General features: G+C 40.3%; 1 protein-coding gene across 15 annotated transcripts in view; it reads right to left on the bottom strand.

Moving 5' to 3' along the window:
* The window catches only part of MAST2 (microtubule associated serine/threonine kinase 2), a 207083-nt gene that overhangs the window by 29227 nt on the left and 159051 nt on the right, over positions 1-18805 (bottom strand). For 10 of the 15 annotated variants that reach the window (XM_086386186.1, XM_086386187.1, XM_086386225.1 and 7 more), the window contains 3 exons: positions 4503-4578; positions 2034-2054; positions 168-246 (listed from right to left, as the gene is read on the bottom strand). In XM_086386186.1, the coding sequence (XP_086242312.1) occupies positions 168-246; positions 2034-2054; positions 4503-4578 (176 nt within the window). Of the gene's footprint in view, positions 1-167; positions 443-2033; positions 2055-4502; positions 4579-18805 lie in introns of those variants that run through there. The other 5 variants (XM_086386194.1, XM_086386205.1, XM_086386254.1 and 2 more) reach the window with 2 other exon arrangements.

The following is an 18805-nucleotide window of genomic DNA, read 5'->3' as shown; positions in this document are numbered from 1 at the left end:
AAAGGCATGTAATGGATCTGACTATGGCTGTTAAGGGCCACCAGACCTCTGCCCCACTCAGCCTCACCCCAAACAACCTCTCTGAGCTGGGCTCTGGAGAAAAAGTTGAGAACCATTTCACAACACTGTAGGGCGAAGGAAGTACAGCCACAGATTTGGCCACTTACTGACACGGTAGAACTAGGGGTGTTGGTTCCATAGCCTGAAGAAGGCAATGAGGCCAAAGACCAGCGCCGTCCATCAGTCCTATGTAAGAAACGAACGTTAGGCAGTTTCTACCAGACCCCACCCTGAGCCCAGGACCTGCCTGTCTTTTGATCAGTTTTTTTGGGGCAGCTAATTCACTGGTGGGCTCTTTCTTGTCTCAAGACTGTACTGCTCGGTCCAGCACATGCTTTCATATCTCTCTCGTACATGGGGCCTATTGTTCTGTATTTCCCACTGAAAGACAGACATCTCTGACTATAAAGGAGTCCATAACTTTAAATAAGAACATCTGTTATGCAATACTATGGTTTTGGAATAAACATCTTTACAGTCTCAACTTACTCACTTCTAGCGATGACAGAGGATCCCAGCTAAAGGGTACATCACAAGGACAGAACTGCCACTGAAATGCTAGTTCCTTTCCTAAAGGCTCCACATGAAGGGCTCTTTGGGGTGCCCCAGGCCACTGGGTTGATAACCAGGAAGAAATGAAACTACCACTTGGGTCTGAGTATGAATCAATAGATGGCAAATAGTCAAAGGCTACCCAGGACCCATCAGGACTGATAAATCCAATCTTTGAGAATGTTTGCCAAAGAGTGACAGCAACCTGATGAATGAGGAGTGAGGTGGTATAGTCTTGGCTGTATATGAGACTCTGGGGCAGGCTTCCAGCTGCTCTTTAGAGGATATGCCTGAAGCTCTCATTATAGAGAACCACAGTTACCTGCTTTGCTGTAGAGAAGAAAGATCAAGCAAATATTTGGCTTGAAGCTTTTATAACATGGACAAGTGATTCTTTCCTGGATTACAGGATGTATTGTAACAAATGTTCTTTCTTGTGGGGCTTGGGGTATAGCCTGCTCTGGTTGAAGTTAGAGGAAAACTTCTTTGAACATTAGCAATGGAGGACCTTTAGAAGTTAAGTTCAATACTCTCAATCTTCAGAGAAAACATTAAGACCCAGAGATCAGGGTGGATTGTTTTGTTCCAGGCTTCACAGTTAACAGTGGGTGGGGTGAGGCATGAGAGGAAGAAGCAAAAAAGGAATCAATCTTGCCAGGGCTTTTCTTTTGGAAGCACTCCCCGCCACCCCCAGCAACACGGAGCAGCTTTTTCTACTAGGTTCTGTTAGGGGACAGCCGGGGGTTCCATGCCACATGCACACAACTCAAAATTCATGCCACCCAGGCAGCCAGTCCTGCTGGAACCTAGTCTCTGAGACACAAAATGTCCAGGAGCCTGCTCAAACATGATGTTCTCTCTGATCTCTCTGCTTGGCCCTGAGAGCTCTACACAAGAAAGCAAGTCAATTTCCAGAAAACAGAGCTCAGTGAAAATCGAACTAGTCTAGCTCAGGGAGGCATTTCCCAAACCCTTGTCAGATACACTTCTCCACAGATGACTTTTCCTCCTTCACAAGGAAATGAAAACCAATTGCATGGCAGCAATTTTCCTATAAACTGAGGAGCAGGGACCACCAGAGTCAGAAATGCCACTGTAAGGAGGCCTCTGTGTCCTCTGCTGGGTCATCCACTGGGTGACCAAGGAAAGTTGTGGGAATGAGGGTGACTTGTCTCTTTGCTCAGAAGCTTGGAACTATTTATCAAATCCTGCCTCTAAGCGTATGAGCATGGAGCCTTGGTTCCAGCAGGCAGAGGGCGCTCCCTTAGGGCCTCTTTGCTAGAAATGAAAGGCCAAATGTCCAAACCCACAGTCAGAGAAGACTCATCACACCCAGTTCTCACCAAGCACAAGACCACAAACCACACTGTCTGGCCATGCACAGCAGTTTCCCAGCCCCTCCCCGTCAAGTCCGCTATTACCTGTCTGCTCTGTGGCCATGGCTGTGGTGGAAAGACATACATTAAAGTGAGAACCAAAGGGAACCAGAGGGACTGATCTGTCTGACCCCTGGCATTTGGTCTAGCTTGGCAGAGGCAAACCTTTTGTTTAGGAATGTGCAAAAGTTAGAAGTGGAATTGTATGACTAACAGGTATACCCCTAAGAGTTTCATTACATCTGCCTTTTGGTGAAATTCCAAACTAATGCAATGCTATAAAACCCAAGCTGGACTTCAGTGACAGGAAACACAATTTCTGAGGACTCTGTTTGGCAGGATTGACGTCTTCTTCCCCTCCCCTATCAATACCTAACCGCTTTCCCACCTCTGTCTGGTAAGGGGACAGCCTAGGTTTCTGTCTTTGACTCAAACTTTAGGCCACCTAGCACAGACCTGCGTGGATCTCAGTGGTAATACCAAGCCTCAGAGTTCCCAGCTGATCTATTCCGAAAGCCCATGCAGGCACAGGGCACCAGTGGAACAAGCTATTCCCTCTGCCTGGATTGGCCTACACACCTGTGTTCTCACTTTCAACATGGCAGGCTCCTTCTTATCCTTCAGGCTGGCTTAAAGGTCAGTTCTTCTTAGAGGCCTTATGACCACCCAGTATAGACTCTCCAGCCTCATTCCCTTCCTACTCTTTTAGGCAGCATCATATTCTTTCCCTTTACGGTGCTTATCACAGGTTAAAACTATATACTTGTTCATTTGCTTGTTCATTATTCTTCCCCACCACTCATTCAATCAGTAAGCACCGACTGAGTGCTTATTATATACCAGCAGACATATTTGCAACATGTTAAGGCATCTCTATTAAAGGTGCTTTGATTCTGGTTAAGAGGAAATGGAAAGCAAATAAGAAAATACAGGCAGCCCCCCTTATCCATAGTTCTGCATCTGCAGATTCAACCAACAGTGAATCAAAAATATTCAGGGAAAAAATAATCCAGTAAGTTCCACAGAGCCAAACCTGAATTTTCTGGGTGCCAGCAACTATTCACACTGTATTTAAAACTATTTACATAGCATTTACATTGTATTGGGTATTATAAGTAATCCAGAGATGATTTAAAGTACAGAAGAGGATGTACAAAGGTTATATGCAAATACTATGAGCCTTAAACATCTGTGGATTTTGGTATCCACGGGGGTCCTGGGACCAGTTCCCTCTGGATACCCAGGGGTGACTGTATCAGGCACTGAAAAGTACTAGTTTGAACATCAAACTGGATGCTCTGCTGGAGAATGATGAGGGACTTCTTTATACTGTATGGTGAGGGAAGGCCTCTCTGGAGAGCTGATGTTAACTAAGCAAAGACCTGAGGGAACAGCATTCCTTCAAAGGGAACAAGTGCACAGACTCTACTAACTCCACTAAGTTTCTAGAAAATAAGGGCTCTGTCTGTCTGGTTCCCACTAAGTACCCAGCCTGTGCCTGGGCTTACTGGGTGCTCAGTAAATATTTACTGAATGAACGGGAAATGACTCAGTATAGAGGACAGTCCTAGGTCCTGCTGTCCCAGCTCTGAGGTGAGAGTTCACACACAGTCGAGGCAGCAAGTCTGGGACAAATGAGACTTTCGGCCGGGCTGGAAAGGCAGATGCATCCATCCAGCATATTCCTATACTGAAAACATTCCTTTTCTGGAGGTCTTAATGACAAAGACTGGCTCTAATCAAGAATAGCTTTAAAAATAAAATCAAAGAACACGAACTCTGCCAAGCAAGAATTGTAGAGATGTTCTGAAAAGTAAATAATTTGTATAAGAAGACTTGACACATGGATGGACTCATGTCAGTCAGCTCAGTACTTCTCCAGAGGCCAGAGAAGTACTGGCAGATAGCCTGGCAGTGGGCTGAACTGTCAAGCCTGCTCCCACGTGCTGGAGACAAGTTCATGTCACTTCCGGAAATGAGTGAAATGTGAGGAATACAAGCATGGCTGTTAATCACACCAAATCACACCAAATTCATGGGAGTATAAGTGAAGACCTGGTAGTCTCTTTATCCTCAAGGAGAGAGGCATAAATGGCCCCTTCCAGCTCCCTGAACTAGCTGAGTTAGAGGAGGAGAAGTGTAACTTTGGGTCCTCCTGGGAGGAGAGCCCATCTTCTCATTAGCACAGCTCTCAATTGAGAGTATAATGTTTCAGAACATGCCCTCAGGAAACCAGGGATTTCTGTTTAAGATTGTAAAATAAATTCACTTCTAGTATGTGCTTGCCCATTCAAACACTCAAATGCAAACACCTATGGTGTTTGGAAAACAAAGGTTGAACAAGATAATTATGACCTGGGCGAGGAAAGCAGGAAAAGAATTTTGATGGCTGGCAGACCGAAGGTAACACACTTAGAAGGGCAATGTCTCAAAGGAGGAAGCTGACATTTAACTGGCATTCATGCAAATACCACACATGTTAGTCACTAGTCACAGAAGAGTCTACAAACTTACCTACGGGCAGGAACAAAGGAAAAGTGAGCAGGTGCATTTGGAGAGAAATTCCGGGGACTATCCAAAGGACTGTTACCTGTAAACAGGGAAAGTAAAAGAAATCCTCTGTGAGATTTGCTTCTGGGGAAGGCTGAGATGACAACCTTTAGAAAAGAAATCATCCCCTAGCACCAGCAATGAGCACATATGATTATTTTTCCAGGCCCACCATTAGTTTAATGATTCTCTCTTTGCAAAAGTTTGGCAGCCCAGAGGGTTTTCCCTTGTTCCCAAGTTGCCTATAACCCATCTATGCTTCTCAGACATCTGTTCTAGATCTAGCAGCAACTTGACAATTTCCTGTCCTCCTTGGAACATCTCAGGTTCCAATCTGCCTAGTCAAGTTAACCCAACTTTGCAAAGGCTTGAACTCATTCAGGGCAGAGCACACAGCCAAACACTCAAACACTTCTCAAAGGGCAATGGGACTGCTGGTCTGAAAGGCTCTTGCACATATATTCTGCACACTGCATCCAAGGAGCTAACCCAGAAATATGTGTGCCTAGGGGAAAATGAAGTTCTCAGGTGGGGACTTAGGAGAGTGGTGCTCCTTAAACAGTCCATACACAAGGTCCCCAAGTCTGCAAAGCATGCCCAACCCTTTCACAGGGTAGGAATTATCTCCATCTCTTTGTTAGTTTTCACATGTCCCCTACAACTTGTAAACTTATAGCTCAGAAGTTTTGAACAAAACTGTGTGCTTCTGTTTACAATAGCCAGGACATGGAAGCAACCTAGATGTCCATCAGCAGACAAATGGATAAGAAAACTGTGGTATATATACACAATGGAATACTACTCAGCCATTAAAAAGGATGCATTTAAATCAGTTCTAATGAGGTGGATGAAACTGGAGCCTATTATACAGAGCGAAGTAAGTCAGAAAGAAAAAACACCAATACAGTATATTAACGCATATATATGGAATTTAGAAAGACGGTAACAATGACCTTATATGCGAGACAGCGAAATAGACACAGATGCAAAGAACAGACTTTTGGACTCTGTGGGAGAAGGCAAGGGTGGGATGATTGAAGAGAATAGCATTGAAACATGTATATTATCATATGTGAAACAGATCACCGGTCCAGGTCTGATGCATGAGACAGGGCGCTCAGGGCTGGTGCACTGGGATGACCCTGAGGGATGGGATGGGGAGGGATGGGGAACATATGTACACCCATGGCTGATTCATGTGAATGTATGGCAAAAACCACCACAATATTGTAAAGTAATTAGCCTCCAATTAAAATAAATTGAAAAAAAACAACAACAACTGTACTTACCTTAGTGCTAAGGACCACGATTGCCAAATCTAAGCCTGCCATACTTCTGTGGTCCAATTGCCAGCTGGGGGCTGCTATTTAGGAGAAGCTGTCAACATGTCTCTACCCAAAAAACCATGTTGAAATAAGCACCACACTCCATGATGTGCTGATCACTCAGCCAGTCCCTCCCCACCACCCCACTTCTGTGCTCACCTCTATGAACCCACACTAGCTATGAGAAACAGCAGCTACCCAGGGACCTAATAATTCAGCAGGCCCTGGTTTCTTCTTGGACAATTTATTTTTTGTAAAGGGTATGATGTTCCAAAGTGCCATGAAGCTGCCCATGAGTTTATTATCTCCATTCAACAGGCATGGATAGCACTCAATGTCTTTCTGTACTGATCTTCTGGGTGGCTCAGACAGTAAAGAATCCACCTGCAATGTGGAAGACCTGCAATATTGGGAAGATCCCCTGGAGGAGGGCATGGCAACCCATTCCAGTATTCTTGCCTGGAGAATCCCCAAGGACAGAGGAGCCTGGCAGGCTATAGTTCATGGGGTCGCAAAAAGTCAGACACAACTGAATGACTAAGCACAGTACTGATCTTAGAAAAATCAGTCTCTCAAACAACGGCTCCCTACCCTGTGCAGTACCTCTATATCAATTATATAAAGGCACTCTCTTTAGGAGAACTAATGAAGAAGAGGCATTTTCAGCTTCTACTCATCCCCTTGCCAGGGAGCCCCAGTGAGGTGCATAACCTTATGCAGTAGATCTGCTCTCAACTCAGTACCAACTCTGGGTTTCCTGGGTGTTGAGGGCTACCTCTTATGGTTTATCCTACCTCCTGGCTAGCACATGTCACCAGGGTGTGAGAAAAGTGATTTAGAATAGCTGTTTCCTTAGGTGGGACTTAAAAAGAATCAGGCCTCCTCAGAATTATCAAGGTCTAAAAAACTATATATATAAAATTCTTTTTAAATAGTGTCATCTCAGAGATTAACAAGTGCCCTCAGTTTGATCCCTGACATGTAAAGCTAGATGCCCTTTGTTGGTTCCCCAAACCACCAATCTAAAGCCTCAAGGCCCTGAACATGAGTATCCTACAAACAATGGCCAGTCTTCCAAGGACCGGGTGTGGTGATGGTTATTGAAAAGAACACGAAGAATCTTCCAGGAGCTCACAGCAAAGCTAGGGATTCACAGAACACACACATGTCAGAAATGCCTAACACTAAGAGGAAAAAAAGTTGTAAATAACAACAATAATAAAAACCAGCACATCACTGAGGTGTGTGACAACTTCAAGCAGAATAATAATCCTTAAAGGATAAGAGAGTGGAGGATGCAGAAAACATATTTGAAGAAATAATGGTTGTTCATTGCAGCACTGTTTATAATAGCCAGGACATGGAAGCAACCTAGATGTCCATCAGCAGATGAATGGATAAGAAAGCTGTGGTACATATACACAATGGAATATTACTCAGCCATTAAAAAGAATACATTTGAATCAGTTCTAATGAGGTGGATGAAACTGGAGCCTATTATACAGAGTGAAGTAAGCCAGAAGGAAAAACACCATTACAGTATACTAACGCATATATATGGAATTTAGAAAGATGGTAACAATAACCCTGTATACGAGACAGCAAAAGAGACACTGATGTATAGAACAGTCTTATGGACTCTGTGGGAGAGGGAGAGGGTGGGAAGATTTGGGAGAATGGCATTGAAACATGTAAAATATCATGTATGAAACGAGATGCCAGTCCAGGTTCGATGCACGATACTGGATGCATGGGGCTAGAGCACTGGGACGACCCAGAGGGATGGTATGGGGAGGGAGGAGGGAGGAGGGTTCAGGATGGGGAACACATGTATACCTGTGGTGGATTCATTTTGATATTTGGCAAAACTAATACAATTATGTAAAGTTTAAAAATAAAATAAAATTAAAAAAAAAAAAGAAATAATGGCTGATGGTTTTCTAAATTTGATGGAAAAAACTATAAACCCATTTTATCTAAGAATCTCTAAGAGAAAGAGGAAGAAATATATACCAAAGCACATTACAATCATATTGCTCAAAACTCATGATAAAAAGAAAATTCTTAAAAGTAGCTGGGAGGCAGATTGAGGGGGGTAGGAAAGACATGTTTAGATAGGAATAAAGATAAGGATTATAGTAGATTTCTGACCAAAAATAATGCAAAAGGATAATGAAATAACATCTTTAAATTATGGGAAAAAACACAAATCCTACCAACCTGGAATTCTATACCCAGCTACTGTGTAATAAAGAACCTGGTGGCATTTGTCCCCAGTTCCTAGGAATGTGCCTCTAAATCTTTGCAATTTCCCAGGTGATAGGAGTGTCTTCTTTATTTATGGTGGGGCCAGACAGTTTATGCAAATAAGATGAGGAACCAAGAGAACAGAGAGCTGAAGCTTAAGCCATTTGATATTACTCTGGCCTCCAGGGGTGCAAGAGACTGAGTTCAATCACATAGCTGATGAATTAGTCAATCATGCTTACTTACATAATGAAACTCTAGTAAGCACTATGGACACCAAAGCTCTGATGAGTGTTCCTGGTTAGTAATACTCTGCATATTGCTCCACATGAGTATGCCAGGAGAGTGAAGCATCTGGACTTCATGGAGAGAGGCACCAGAAACTTCACACAGGGGACCCTCCCAGACTTCACCTTAAGTGTCTCTATTTTTGGCTGGTTCTTAATATATCTTTTTTGCTATAATAAAACTGTATTTGTAAATATAGTTCTTTTATGATTTCTGCAAGTCATTCTAGCAAATTATTAAATCTGAGGAGGCAGTGGGAGCCCTGAACTTGTATCCAGTTGGTGAGAATTATGAGTGGCCTGGGAACTGCCAATCATGCAAGTGATGTCTAAAGTAACGACAGTTTTGTGGAGGACTGTGGCCATAACCTAAGTTCTGCCCAATTCTGGGCAGTTAGTGTCAAAAGTCACTGCACCAGTGAAAATATTCTTAAAAAAAAAGATGAAATAAAGATATTTTCAGATTAAAAAAGCCAAACAAAATCCTCAACAGAAGACTGCACTATAAGAAATAGTTTCAAAATGTCCTTTAGGCACAAGGAGAATAATACCAGATGGAATATGGATCTACACGAAAGAGTGAAGAACACTGGAAATGTTAACTACATGGGAAAATATCTAAGATTTTTTTCTTATTATTTAAATGTCTTTAAAAAATAATGTTTAAACAAAAATAACAAGGTAATGTGAAATTTACATCATATATGAAAATAAAAAGGTTGAAGACAGTATAAAGGCTGGGAGGGTAGAAATGGAATAGTATTATTTTTATGCTACATGTGAAGTGGTTTAATATTGTGATAAAAATATATATTATACATGCTAATCCAACTACTAAATAACAAAGAGTTATAGCTCATAAGCCAATAGAGGATGTAAAATAAAATTAAAAAACACTCAGTCCCAAATGAAAGAACAAATAAAGAAAAAAACAGATGGTACAATAAGAAAATAAATAGGAAGATGACAGATTTAAACCAAAACATTATCAACAACAATAGTAAATGAAATAGTACGGTGTTGGTGGTGGTGGTGGTGGTTTAGTCACTAAGTCATGTCCAACTCTTACGACCCCATGGACTATAGCCTGCCAGGCTCCTCTGTCCATGGGATTCTCCAAGCAAGAATACTGGAGTGGGTTACCATTTTCTTCTCCAGGGGATCTTCCCGACCCAGGAATCAAACCTAGGTCTCCTGCATTGCAGGCAGATTCTTTACTAACTCAGCTACAAGGCACCAATTAAAAGATAGAGATTACAAGCAATAAATGTTGGAGAGGGTATGGAGAAAAGGGAACCCTCTTACACTGTTGGTGGGAATGCAAACTAGTACAGCCACTATGGAGAACAGTGTGGAGATTCCTTAAAAAACTGGAAATAGAACTGCCTTATGACCCAGCAATCCCACTCCTGGGCATATATACCAAGGAAACCAGAATTGAAAGAGACACGTGCACCCCAATGTTCATCACAGCACTGTTTATAATAGCCAGGACATGGAAGCAACCTAGATGTCCATCAGCAGATGAATGGATAAGAAAGCTGTGGTACATATACACAATGGAGTATTACTCAGCCATTAAAAAGAATACATTTGAATCAGTTCTAATGAGGGGGATGAAACTGGAGCCTATTATACAGAATGAAGTAAGCCAGAAAGAAAAACACCAATACAGTATACTAACACATATATATGGAATTTAGAAAGATGGTAATGATAACTCAGTATGCGAGACAGCAAAAGAGACACAGATGTATAGAACAGTCTTTTGGACTCTGTGGGAGAGGGAGAGGGTGGGATGATTTGGGAGAATGTCATTGAAACACTTATAATATCATATATGAAACAAATCTCCAGTCCAGGTTCAATGCATGATACAGGATGCTTGGGGCTGGTGCACTGGGATGACCCAGAGGGATGGTACAGGGAGGGAGGTGGAAGGGGGGTTCAGGATGGGGAGCACGTGTACACCCGTGGCAGATTCATGTTGATATATGGCAAAACCAATACAATACTGTAAAGTAATTAGCCTCCAATTAAAATAAATAAATTTTTTTAAAAATTTAAAAATTAAAAAAAAAAGTCACTAAAAAAAAAAAAAAAGAGCCCACATTATATTTAATTGCACTGAGCAGTTCCAGCTGTATGCAACAAATTCTAGTAAATTCTCTTTTGATTATTATTCTATTACAAATATTTTCTATTTTCCTTGTTATGACTTCTTAGATACATTCATTATTTAAAAGTGGATATTTATTTCCAAATACATGGGATTTTTTAGAGTATCTTTGATATTAATTTCTCACTTTGAATTAATCTCTCATGAAATGCTTTCTTCTCTGCAATCATCCTCTGTTTTTTTCAGTCTTCTAACTTCATTGAGGCTTTCAATGGCTAAGTCAAAGATTTCTCTTGGGAAATGTCACGTTGCACTTGAAAATACGTTGGGAGTTTTCAACTATCTTTTGATATTGACTTCTAACATTATCCCATAGTGATGAGAGAACAGATTCTATGACTTCAATACCTTTAGACTATGAAATGTCTGCACCTTGTTTTATGCCTCTGGATACATTCCAGCGTCTCCTAGTTCATAGTCTATGGGAACTTGAATAGAATTTGTATCCTACTGTTGTGTGAAAATTGTGTAAGTCTTAATTATGTTGAATTGGTTAATAGTGCTTTTCAGGTCTACTATATCCTTCTACTTCTCTGTATATTCATTCCATTAATTTTTGAGAGTTTGATATTGAAACTCCAACTAAAAGTCTTAATTTATTTACTTAAAAAATAATTGCAATATATAATGGAATACATGTAACTTTTTTCTGTAAAAAAGACCAGAAAATCCAATAAAAGAAATCTGTGTTGTTTTTTTTTTTTTTAAATGTTAGTGTGGTATTGGCGAAAGAACAGACACATAGATAATGGAACAGAACAGAGCACCCAGAGATAAAGAAATGCAACTATATTCAACTGATCTATGACAAAGGAGCTTAGTCAATTCAACAGAGAAAAGATAGTTTTTTTCCATGAATGGTGCTAGAACAATCAGATGTCTGTATGCAAACAAACAAAACAAAACCCACAGAAGAATCATCTAGACACAACCTTTCACAAAAACTAATTCAACATGGATCACATAAATGATCCTAATGTAACATCTGCCTAAATATAAAGCACAAAACTATCAAACTTCTACAAGATACATAGGGGAAAGGGAAGTGACCCTGCCTTTGGTGATGAATTCTTAAGATATGAAACCAAAAGCATGATCAATGAATAAAATTAATAAATTGGACTGCATTAAAATAAAAAGCTGCTCTGCAAAACACACTGCTAAGAGAATAAAAAAGATAAACCATAGACTGGAAGAAAATATTTGCAAAACATGTTGTATTTTGGATACAAAAGACTTGTATCCAAAATAAACAAAGAACTTTTAAGCTCAACAATAAGAAACAAACCAATTTTATAAGGCGAAAAAGGTCTGAATAGACATCTTACCAACGAAGATACACAGATGGCAAGCGAGCACAGGAAAAGTTGCTCAACATCATTTGTCACAGGGAATCATAAATTAAAACCATAAAGGGATACCCATACACATCTATGAGAATGGCTAAAAAACTGACAATATCTAATACTAATAAGGATGTGGAATAACAGGAACTTATTCATTGTTAGTAGGACTGCAAAATGGTATAGCCACCTTAGAAGATAGTTTGGCAATTTCTTATAATGCTAAACACAGTCTTATTGTATAATCCAGCAACTGTATTCCTAAGTAATTACTCAGTTGAGTAGAAAACTTCCTGTCCACATAAAAACTTGCACACAGAAGCTGAGAGCAGCTTTACTGATAAGTGCCAAAACTTGGAGCAGCCAATGTATCCTTTAGTAAGTGGGTGAATACAACTGCGGTACACATAGACAATGAAATTATTCAGCACTAAAAAGAAATCAGTTATCAAGTCATAAAAAGATGGAAAACGAATGGAGTCTGAAGGCAAAAGGAACTAGATATATATACTCTAGTCTATAAAGATGCTTCCCATGGGAGTATGGGGAAAACAATTCTGACAGTCCCACTGTGTACAGTGGAATTGAAAAACTAAATATATATGGATAATGGGTGGTTGGAGCCAAGTTTTCATCATTTGAGTGGAAATTTATAGATCAGCAAGGGGTAGTAGTAAAGAATCTGCCTGCCAATGCAGGAGATGCAAGAGACATGGGTTCTATCCCTTGGTTGGGAAGATCCCCTGGAAGAGGAAATGGCACCCCACTCCAGTATTCTTGCCTGGAAAATTTCATGACCAGAGAAGCCTGGTGGGCTACAGTCCATGGGGCTGCAAAGACTCAGGTACGACTGAGCACCTGAGCACACATCAACCAACTTGACCTAACTGACACTTAAAGAACATTACCAAACACACTCTTCAAGTAAACATGGAACATTTACTAAGATCATATTCTGGCCCATAAAACAAGAAGATCCAATAAATTTTAAAGAATTCAAGACATACAAAGTATGGTCTGTGAGCATAATGAAATTTAATTAGAAATCAATAATAGAAAGACCTCTGGAGAATTTCCAAATATTTGGAAACTAAACAACACACTTCAGAATAACTTGTAAATCAAAGCAGAAATGCAAAAGGAAACTAGAAAAGTATTTAAACTAAATAAAAATGAAAATATATCAGTTAAAGCAGTTTGATAGCAAGAAAAACATATCACTAAATAAATACCTGTACTAGAAAAGAATGAGGGCCTTCCCTGGTGGTCCAGAGGTTAAAAATCTGCCTTGCAATGCAGGGGATGCGGATTCGATCCCTGGTCGGAGAACTAAGATCCCACACGCATGGAGCAACCAAGCCTATGTGCCACAACTACTGAGCCCATGACACAATTAGAGAGTCCATTAGCTGCAAGGAAAGATCCTGCATGATGGAATTAAGATTGGATGCAGCCAAATAAATAAATATTTTTAGAAAAAGAAAATTCAGTTCAATGACCTCAGTTTTTATCTTAAGAAATTAGAAAAAGAAGAGCAAATGAAACCCAGAATAAAGGAAATCACAAAGATAACTGAATAAATCAATTAAAAAACTAAGAAAACCTATTTAACCTGAACTACATATGTCCTCTTTCTCCTCTGGTTGCCTATATTTGAACACTTGATGGCATTTACCAGAATTAAGGGCACCATATGGTATACATCTTTGTTTCAGTGTCAGTGAGGTAAGTACTTATTAATTTACCATTCTTTCATAGGTCAGTCGGTAAAGAATCTGCCTGCAATGCAGAAGTGAAGTGAAGTCGCTCAGCCGTGTCCGACTCTTTGCGACCCCATGGACTGTAGCCTACCAGGCTCCTCAGTCCATGAGATTTTCCAGGCAAGAGTACTGGAGTGGGGTGCCATTTCCTTCTCCAGGGGATCTTTCCGACCCAGGGATCGAACCTGGGTCTCCTGCATTGTAGGCAGATGCTTTACTGTCTGAGCTACCAGGGAAGCAATGCAGGAGACCCAGGTTCAATTCCTGGGTCGGGAAGATCCCCTGGAGAAGGAAATGGCAATCCACTCCAGTACTCTCGCCTGGAAAACTCCATGGACAGACGAGCCTAGTGGGCTATAGTCCATGGGGTCACAGGAGTCAGACACGACTTGGCAACTAAACCACCACCACCACCACCACCACCATCACCACCACCACCAAGGTTTACACATCTGTTCATTAGAACATTTTAGAGTTGGTTCACAATTTAATGTCTTATATACCAAACATTGCCAAGATCACAGAATGGAAATGGCTTGCAAGTTATGGGAGTAGTCGCCAGGATATATCCAAAATCAGGCCTCTACATGTTAAGACTGTAATCTCTGGCAAAAAGCATCCCTGTTTCAGGGGTAAATAACAATGGATTCCTACCACGTGGAAGCTGATGAAATAATAAACTGATTATAACAAGTATTCCTCCCAAATGGCCAGGCTCCAACATATTTTTCAAAAAAGATACTATTCTGACACCAACTGCATGTACTTCAATTCTGACACCAACCTCAAAGAGTTAGTACAGACCCAACAGGTTAAGGGCAAAGTCCTTAATAAGACTGCCTCACTTTCTATACCAGCCATTTATCTTGGGAGGAGGGAGGTACCCGTACTTCTGACCTACTGCCTACAAATCTGGAGGTTTTCATGCCTGCCTTCCTTCCAGCTACAATAATTCACTAGAACAACTCACAGAACTCAGAAAGTGTCATATTCATTATTACAGTTTTATTAGAGAGGATGCACACAGGTGAAGTCAGGAAAGGAACGAAGAGCTCCTGTGCACCCTCCTCGTGGAATCTGGGTGCGTTCTGCTTCCTGGCACAATAAATGTGTTCACCAACCAGGAAACGCTACTATGAGATTTGGTGTCTACAGTTTTCATTGGAGTTTCACTACGTAAGAACAATTGATTAAATCACTGGCTAAACAATGAACTCAATCTCCAGCTCCTTCCCCTCCTCATGAGGTTGGGCTGAACCAAAGTTCCAACTCTCTATTTATGTGGTTGGTCTTCCTGGAGACAAGACTCCATCCTGGAGCTATCTAGTGGGCCACCTGAGTTACTTCACTGGCATAAGACTTTCTCAGAAAATTCCAAGGTTTTTAGAAGCTCTGTGCCAGGAACCTGGGATAAAGACCATAGAAATTATTTATTATATAGAAGCTAAGGTCTAAAATGTTTGTGCCTTTTTCTCTACTTTCCAATATTCATTTTACCAAGAGACCAAAAATCACTAGTATGAAGACTATGACAGAATAAAATCAATATAATTTGAATTGGTCTTCTTTTGAGGGAAGATCAAGATGCGAACATTTTGAAGAAAATAATTAAATTGATTCTTCTTATTGACTTACATCCACAATTCTGGCTCTAGGGGGAAAAAATTACATCATTGAGAGTAACTTATCCTTGAAAACAGCCAGAAATTGCTCAACAAGGACAAAAAATCTGATAGAAAACCCAGCAGCCCAAGAAGCAGGTTTTTTCAACTTCACCAAGCAGTTGGAAGAAATAGTTAGAAGACAAGCAATCATCCATCCCAGAGAAACAAGTTATAATGAAAGATAAATAGAACTGGGAGCTGTTACCTACAAATTGGCACTTGCCATCTATCTCTACAAGGACCAAAGTATGAGCCACTGCAGCTGCTGATCATCAACACCCCCCGAGAGGAATTCAGGGTGGAGATCAGAAACGAGGCAATCTGTGTTCTGGGAAAAACTGGCAGAACAGGTCTTCATATAGTTAGGTATTTTCAAGAGAAAATTTTATGAGTCCAGTTCATGCTCCAGTTTCTCCTCATATCTAGAAAAGCACTAAAATCCTTCATGGTGATGACTGTTCCTCGTGACCAGCAGTAACTTTAAGAAGACTAGCAGAAAACTTCTGCAAAAATATGTGCTTGGTTGCATGTTTTCCCTGCTTCACCAAAATCACATATATACTGACCTTTCTCCCCCATCTCTTTGGAACAGTATATCCAAGCTATCTGAGATGTTATTTCCTGGGCTGCAGTCCTCATTTTGCCCCAAATAAAACTTAACTCACAGCTCTCACATTGTGCATTTTTTTCAGTTGACAGTGCAATCAGCTGACCTTGAACCAGTTGCTTCATTTACACAGTTTAGTAATAAAGTAATATAATTATATAGCAAGCACCTATATAGATACCATCCAGGTTAATGATGCCATCTTCCAGAATGCCTTCTTCTAGTCAACCTTTCCAGTCAAAGCACCTCCCTTTTTCCATTAAAGGTAAACACCCTGACTTTTATGGGAATCATTTCTTTACAGCTTTACCAACTAAATAGGCATCCTTAATACCTGAGTTTAGTTTTTCTCGATTAAAAAAGTTGAGATATAGGGAATTCCCTGGTGGTCCAGTGATTAGCACTCTGTTCTTCCACTGCCAGCCCAGGTTTGATCCCTAGTTGAGGAATTAAGATCCCACAAGTTGCATGGTGTGGCCAAAAAAAAAAAAAAGGATACAATTCACATGTAATAAAATTCCTTTTCAAGTGCACAGTGTAGCAGTTTTAGTACATTCACAAAGTTGTGCAAACATCACCACTATCTACTTTCAGAACATTTTTATGACTCAAAAAAGAAACTGCAACTTTCCTCATTCCCCTCACTCCCAAGACTCTGGCAATCACTAATCTACTTTGTGTTTCTATGGAATCACCCATTCTGGACATTTCATAGAAATGGAATCATACAATATGTGACCTTTTGCGCTCTAGTTTGTTTTTAAACTTCACCTAAGAAAATGCCAAACTGGTTTTGCAAAATAGATTACCAATGTATGGTTCCACCAGTAATGCTTAAGAGCTCCCATTGTTTCATATACTTATCTACACCTAGTTCTGTCATTTTAATTTAAGCCATGTTTGACAGTAATAGAATGGTATTTCATTGTGATTTTATTTTGCATTTCCATAATAACCAATGAGATTAAAGTATCTTTTCACATATTTATTGGCCATTTAGATTGCTTTTGTGAACTATCTGTTTAAGTCCCTTGGCCATTTTCTAATCATACTATCTTTTTATGTCCTTTACAAAAAACTCCCTGTATGTATTACCAATTCTCTTTCTGTCCTTTTTAAAAAATAAATATGTTCTACTGTATATCTTCTAAAAGTTTAGTGTTTTGGTTTTCACATTTAAATATACAATTTATGTACATCAAATTTTCATATGTGCACTTTAAATATCTTACCATTTTATTTATTAATTATATTTACAGAAGCTGAAAAAAACTTTTACCATTCACCTGGAACTGATTTTTGTGAAGTAAGAGCTAAGTCTTTCAATTTCCCCATATGAATGTCCAATTGTCCCAACGTTGCCGCTGTCATATATCAAGTGGCCACATATATATGGATTTCTTTCTGGGATCTTCTTTCTCCTTCCCCTAAATCTATTATTCTCTTCAATTTCATTTAAGGGTATCATCACTCATTAATCATCTGAACAGGAAATCTGGAGACAATTAGTTGTAATTCCTGCTGATCTGACCACATAACTTTTCCCTTCTAGTACTACTCCCTTGCTTACATCTTGACAATGGCCAGGGCCTCTAACTGGTCTTTTAAAAACGCCAGCATATCTTTACTTTTGTATTTCCATACATCCTGGACATATATTTAGTATAGCCCTTAACAAATTAGGTGAAACTTGACTGTCCCCGTGGACACAGCTTTCCTTGCAGCTTTCTCAAGTAATGACTGCTTGCTTTCACCCTCCCCTTTGTACCACTGGGCCTTAAACATGGGGTAGTACCCTGCTGGCTCCTCATATTCTCTGCCAGGCACTCTCCAGCCCTACTTCTCTCTTGAAGTCAAGATTAATATATTGACATGCCCATGCCAGTGCCTAAAAGGCATCTCAAACTTAACATATTTAAGGGTTCCAAGGACCTGAGGTCCTGGAATCAAATGACTGATTTTGGGGGGATACTTCTGATGGCATAGGAGAAAGACTGGGTTAGTACTTGGAGAGAAGGAAGAAGGAAACTAAAATTATGGAAACAAAGTCTAAATATATAGTACAGGGCATATGTGACCAAGGAAGTTTGGAGGAGAAACTCATTGGGAGATAGGTTCAAAGAACTGAAAGTCCTAAGAACTGAAAAGAACCTCAACATATGTGTATTCAAACTATCAAGAATAACAGAGGAGTTAGAACTGAAGAGTAAAAGTGAGTCAAGAACTAAGATATTTACAGCTGCAATGATGGTATTTAATGATAAGTGATAGTATTTAATGGTATGAGATTCAAAGTTTTGGGGCACTAGGAAGAAGAGAGGGACAATACTGAACAGACAAGAACATCTACTCTCCCTTCCAGGCCCACTGATCAGAGGTCAGGGGACGGGTAAGAGGGCAGCAGACAGCCAGTATTCTAACCCTTGCCTCTTCCCCAGGAGTTCATTAGAACTAGACAGATGGACTGAGTCCAAACGGTACACTGGAAGTCCTCAGAGTCAGAGAGGGATGAGAAAAAAGGTCAGAACAGGAAATGCTCAGAGATTTACAGAACTAGGAGTGTAGGAGATAGAAGGCTCAAATACCTGGGGGTTCCTGTCAGTCAGGCATAATGAAATTAGCCCATAGTGGATTCAAGACAGATAAGAGATGGGAAGACTGCAAGTGTTAGGGAGTAAAGAGCAGTGGGTTACTGGAGATTGCTCTTGACCCTGCATGACAGGGGCTGAAGGCTTAAGGAAGACACACTTTTAATCCCACTATACCAGTTTAGAATCAGATGACATGGAACAAACATCATACAAATACACCCACTGACCTGTTCATCTTACTCTGAAAATTCGACTCACCAAGTT

The sequence above is a fragment of the Bos grunniens genome, chromosome 3, assembly GCF_055505025.1.
Source record: "Bos grunniens cultivar Pamir isolate PY7600 chromosome 3, Bosgru_T2T1.0, whole genome shotgun sequence".
Taxonomy (NCBI): Eukaryota; Metazoa; Chordata; class Mammalia; order Artiodactyla; family Bovidae; genus Bos; species Bos grunniens.
The sequence above is the reverse complement of the archived record's forward strand: the minus strand, read 5'-3'. Positions and strand labels throughout refer to the sequence as shown.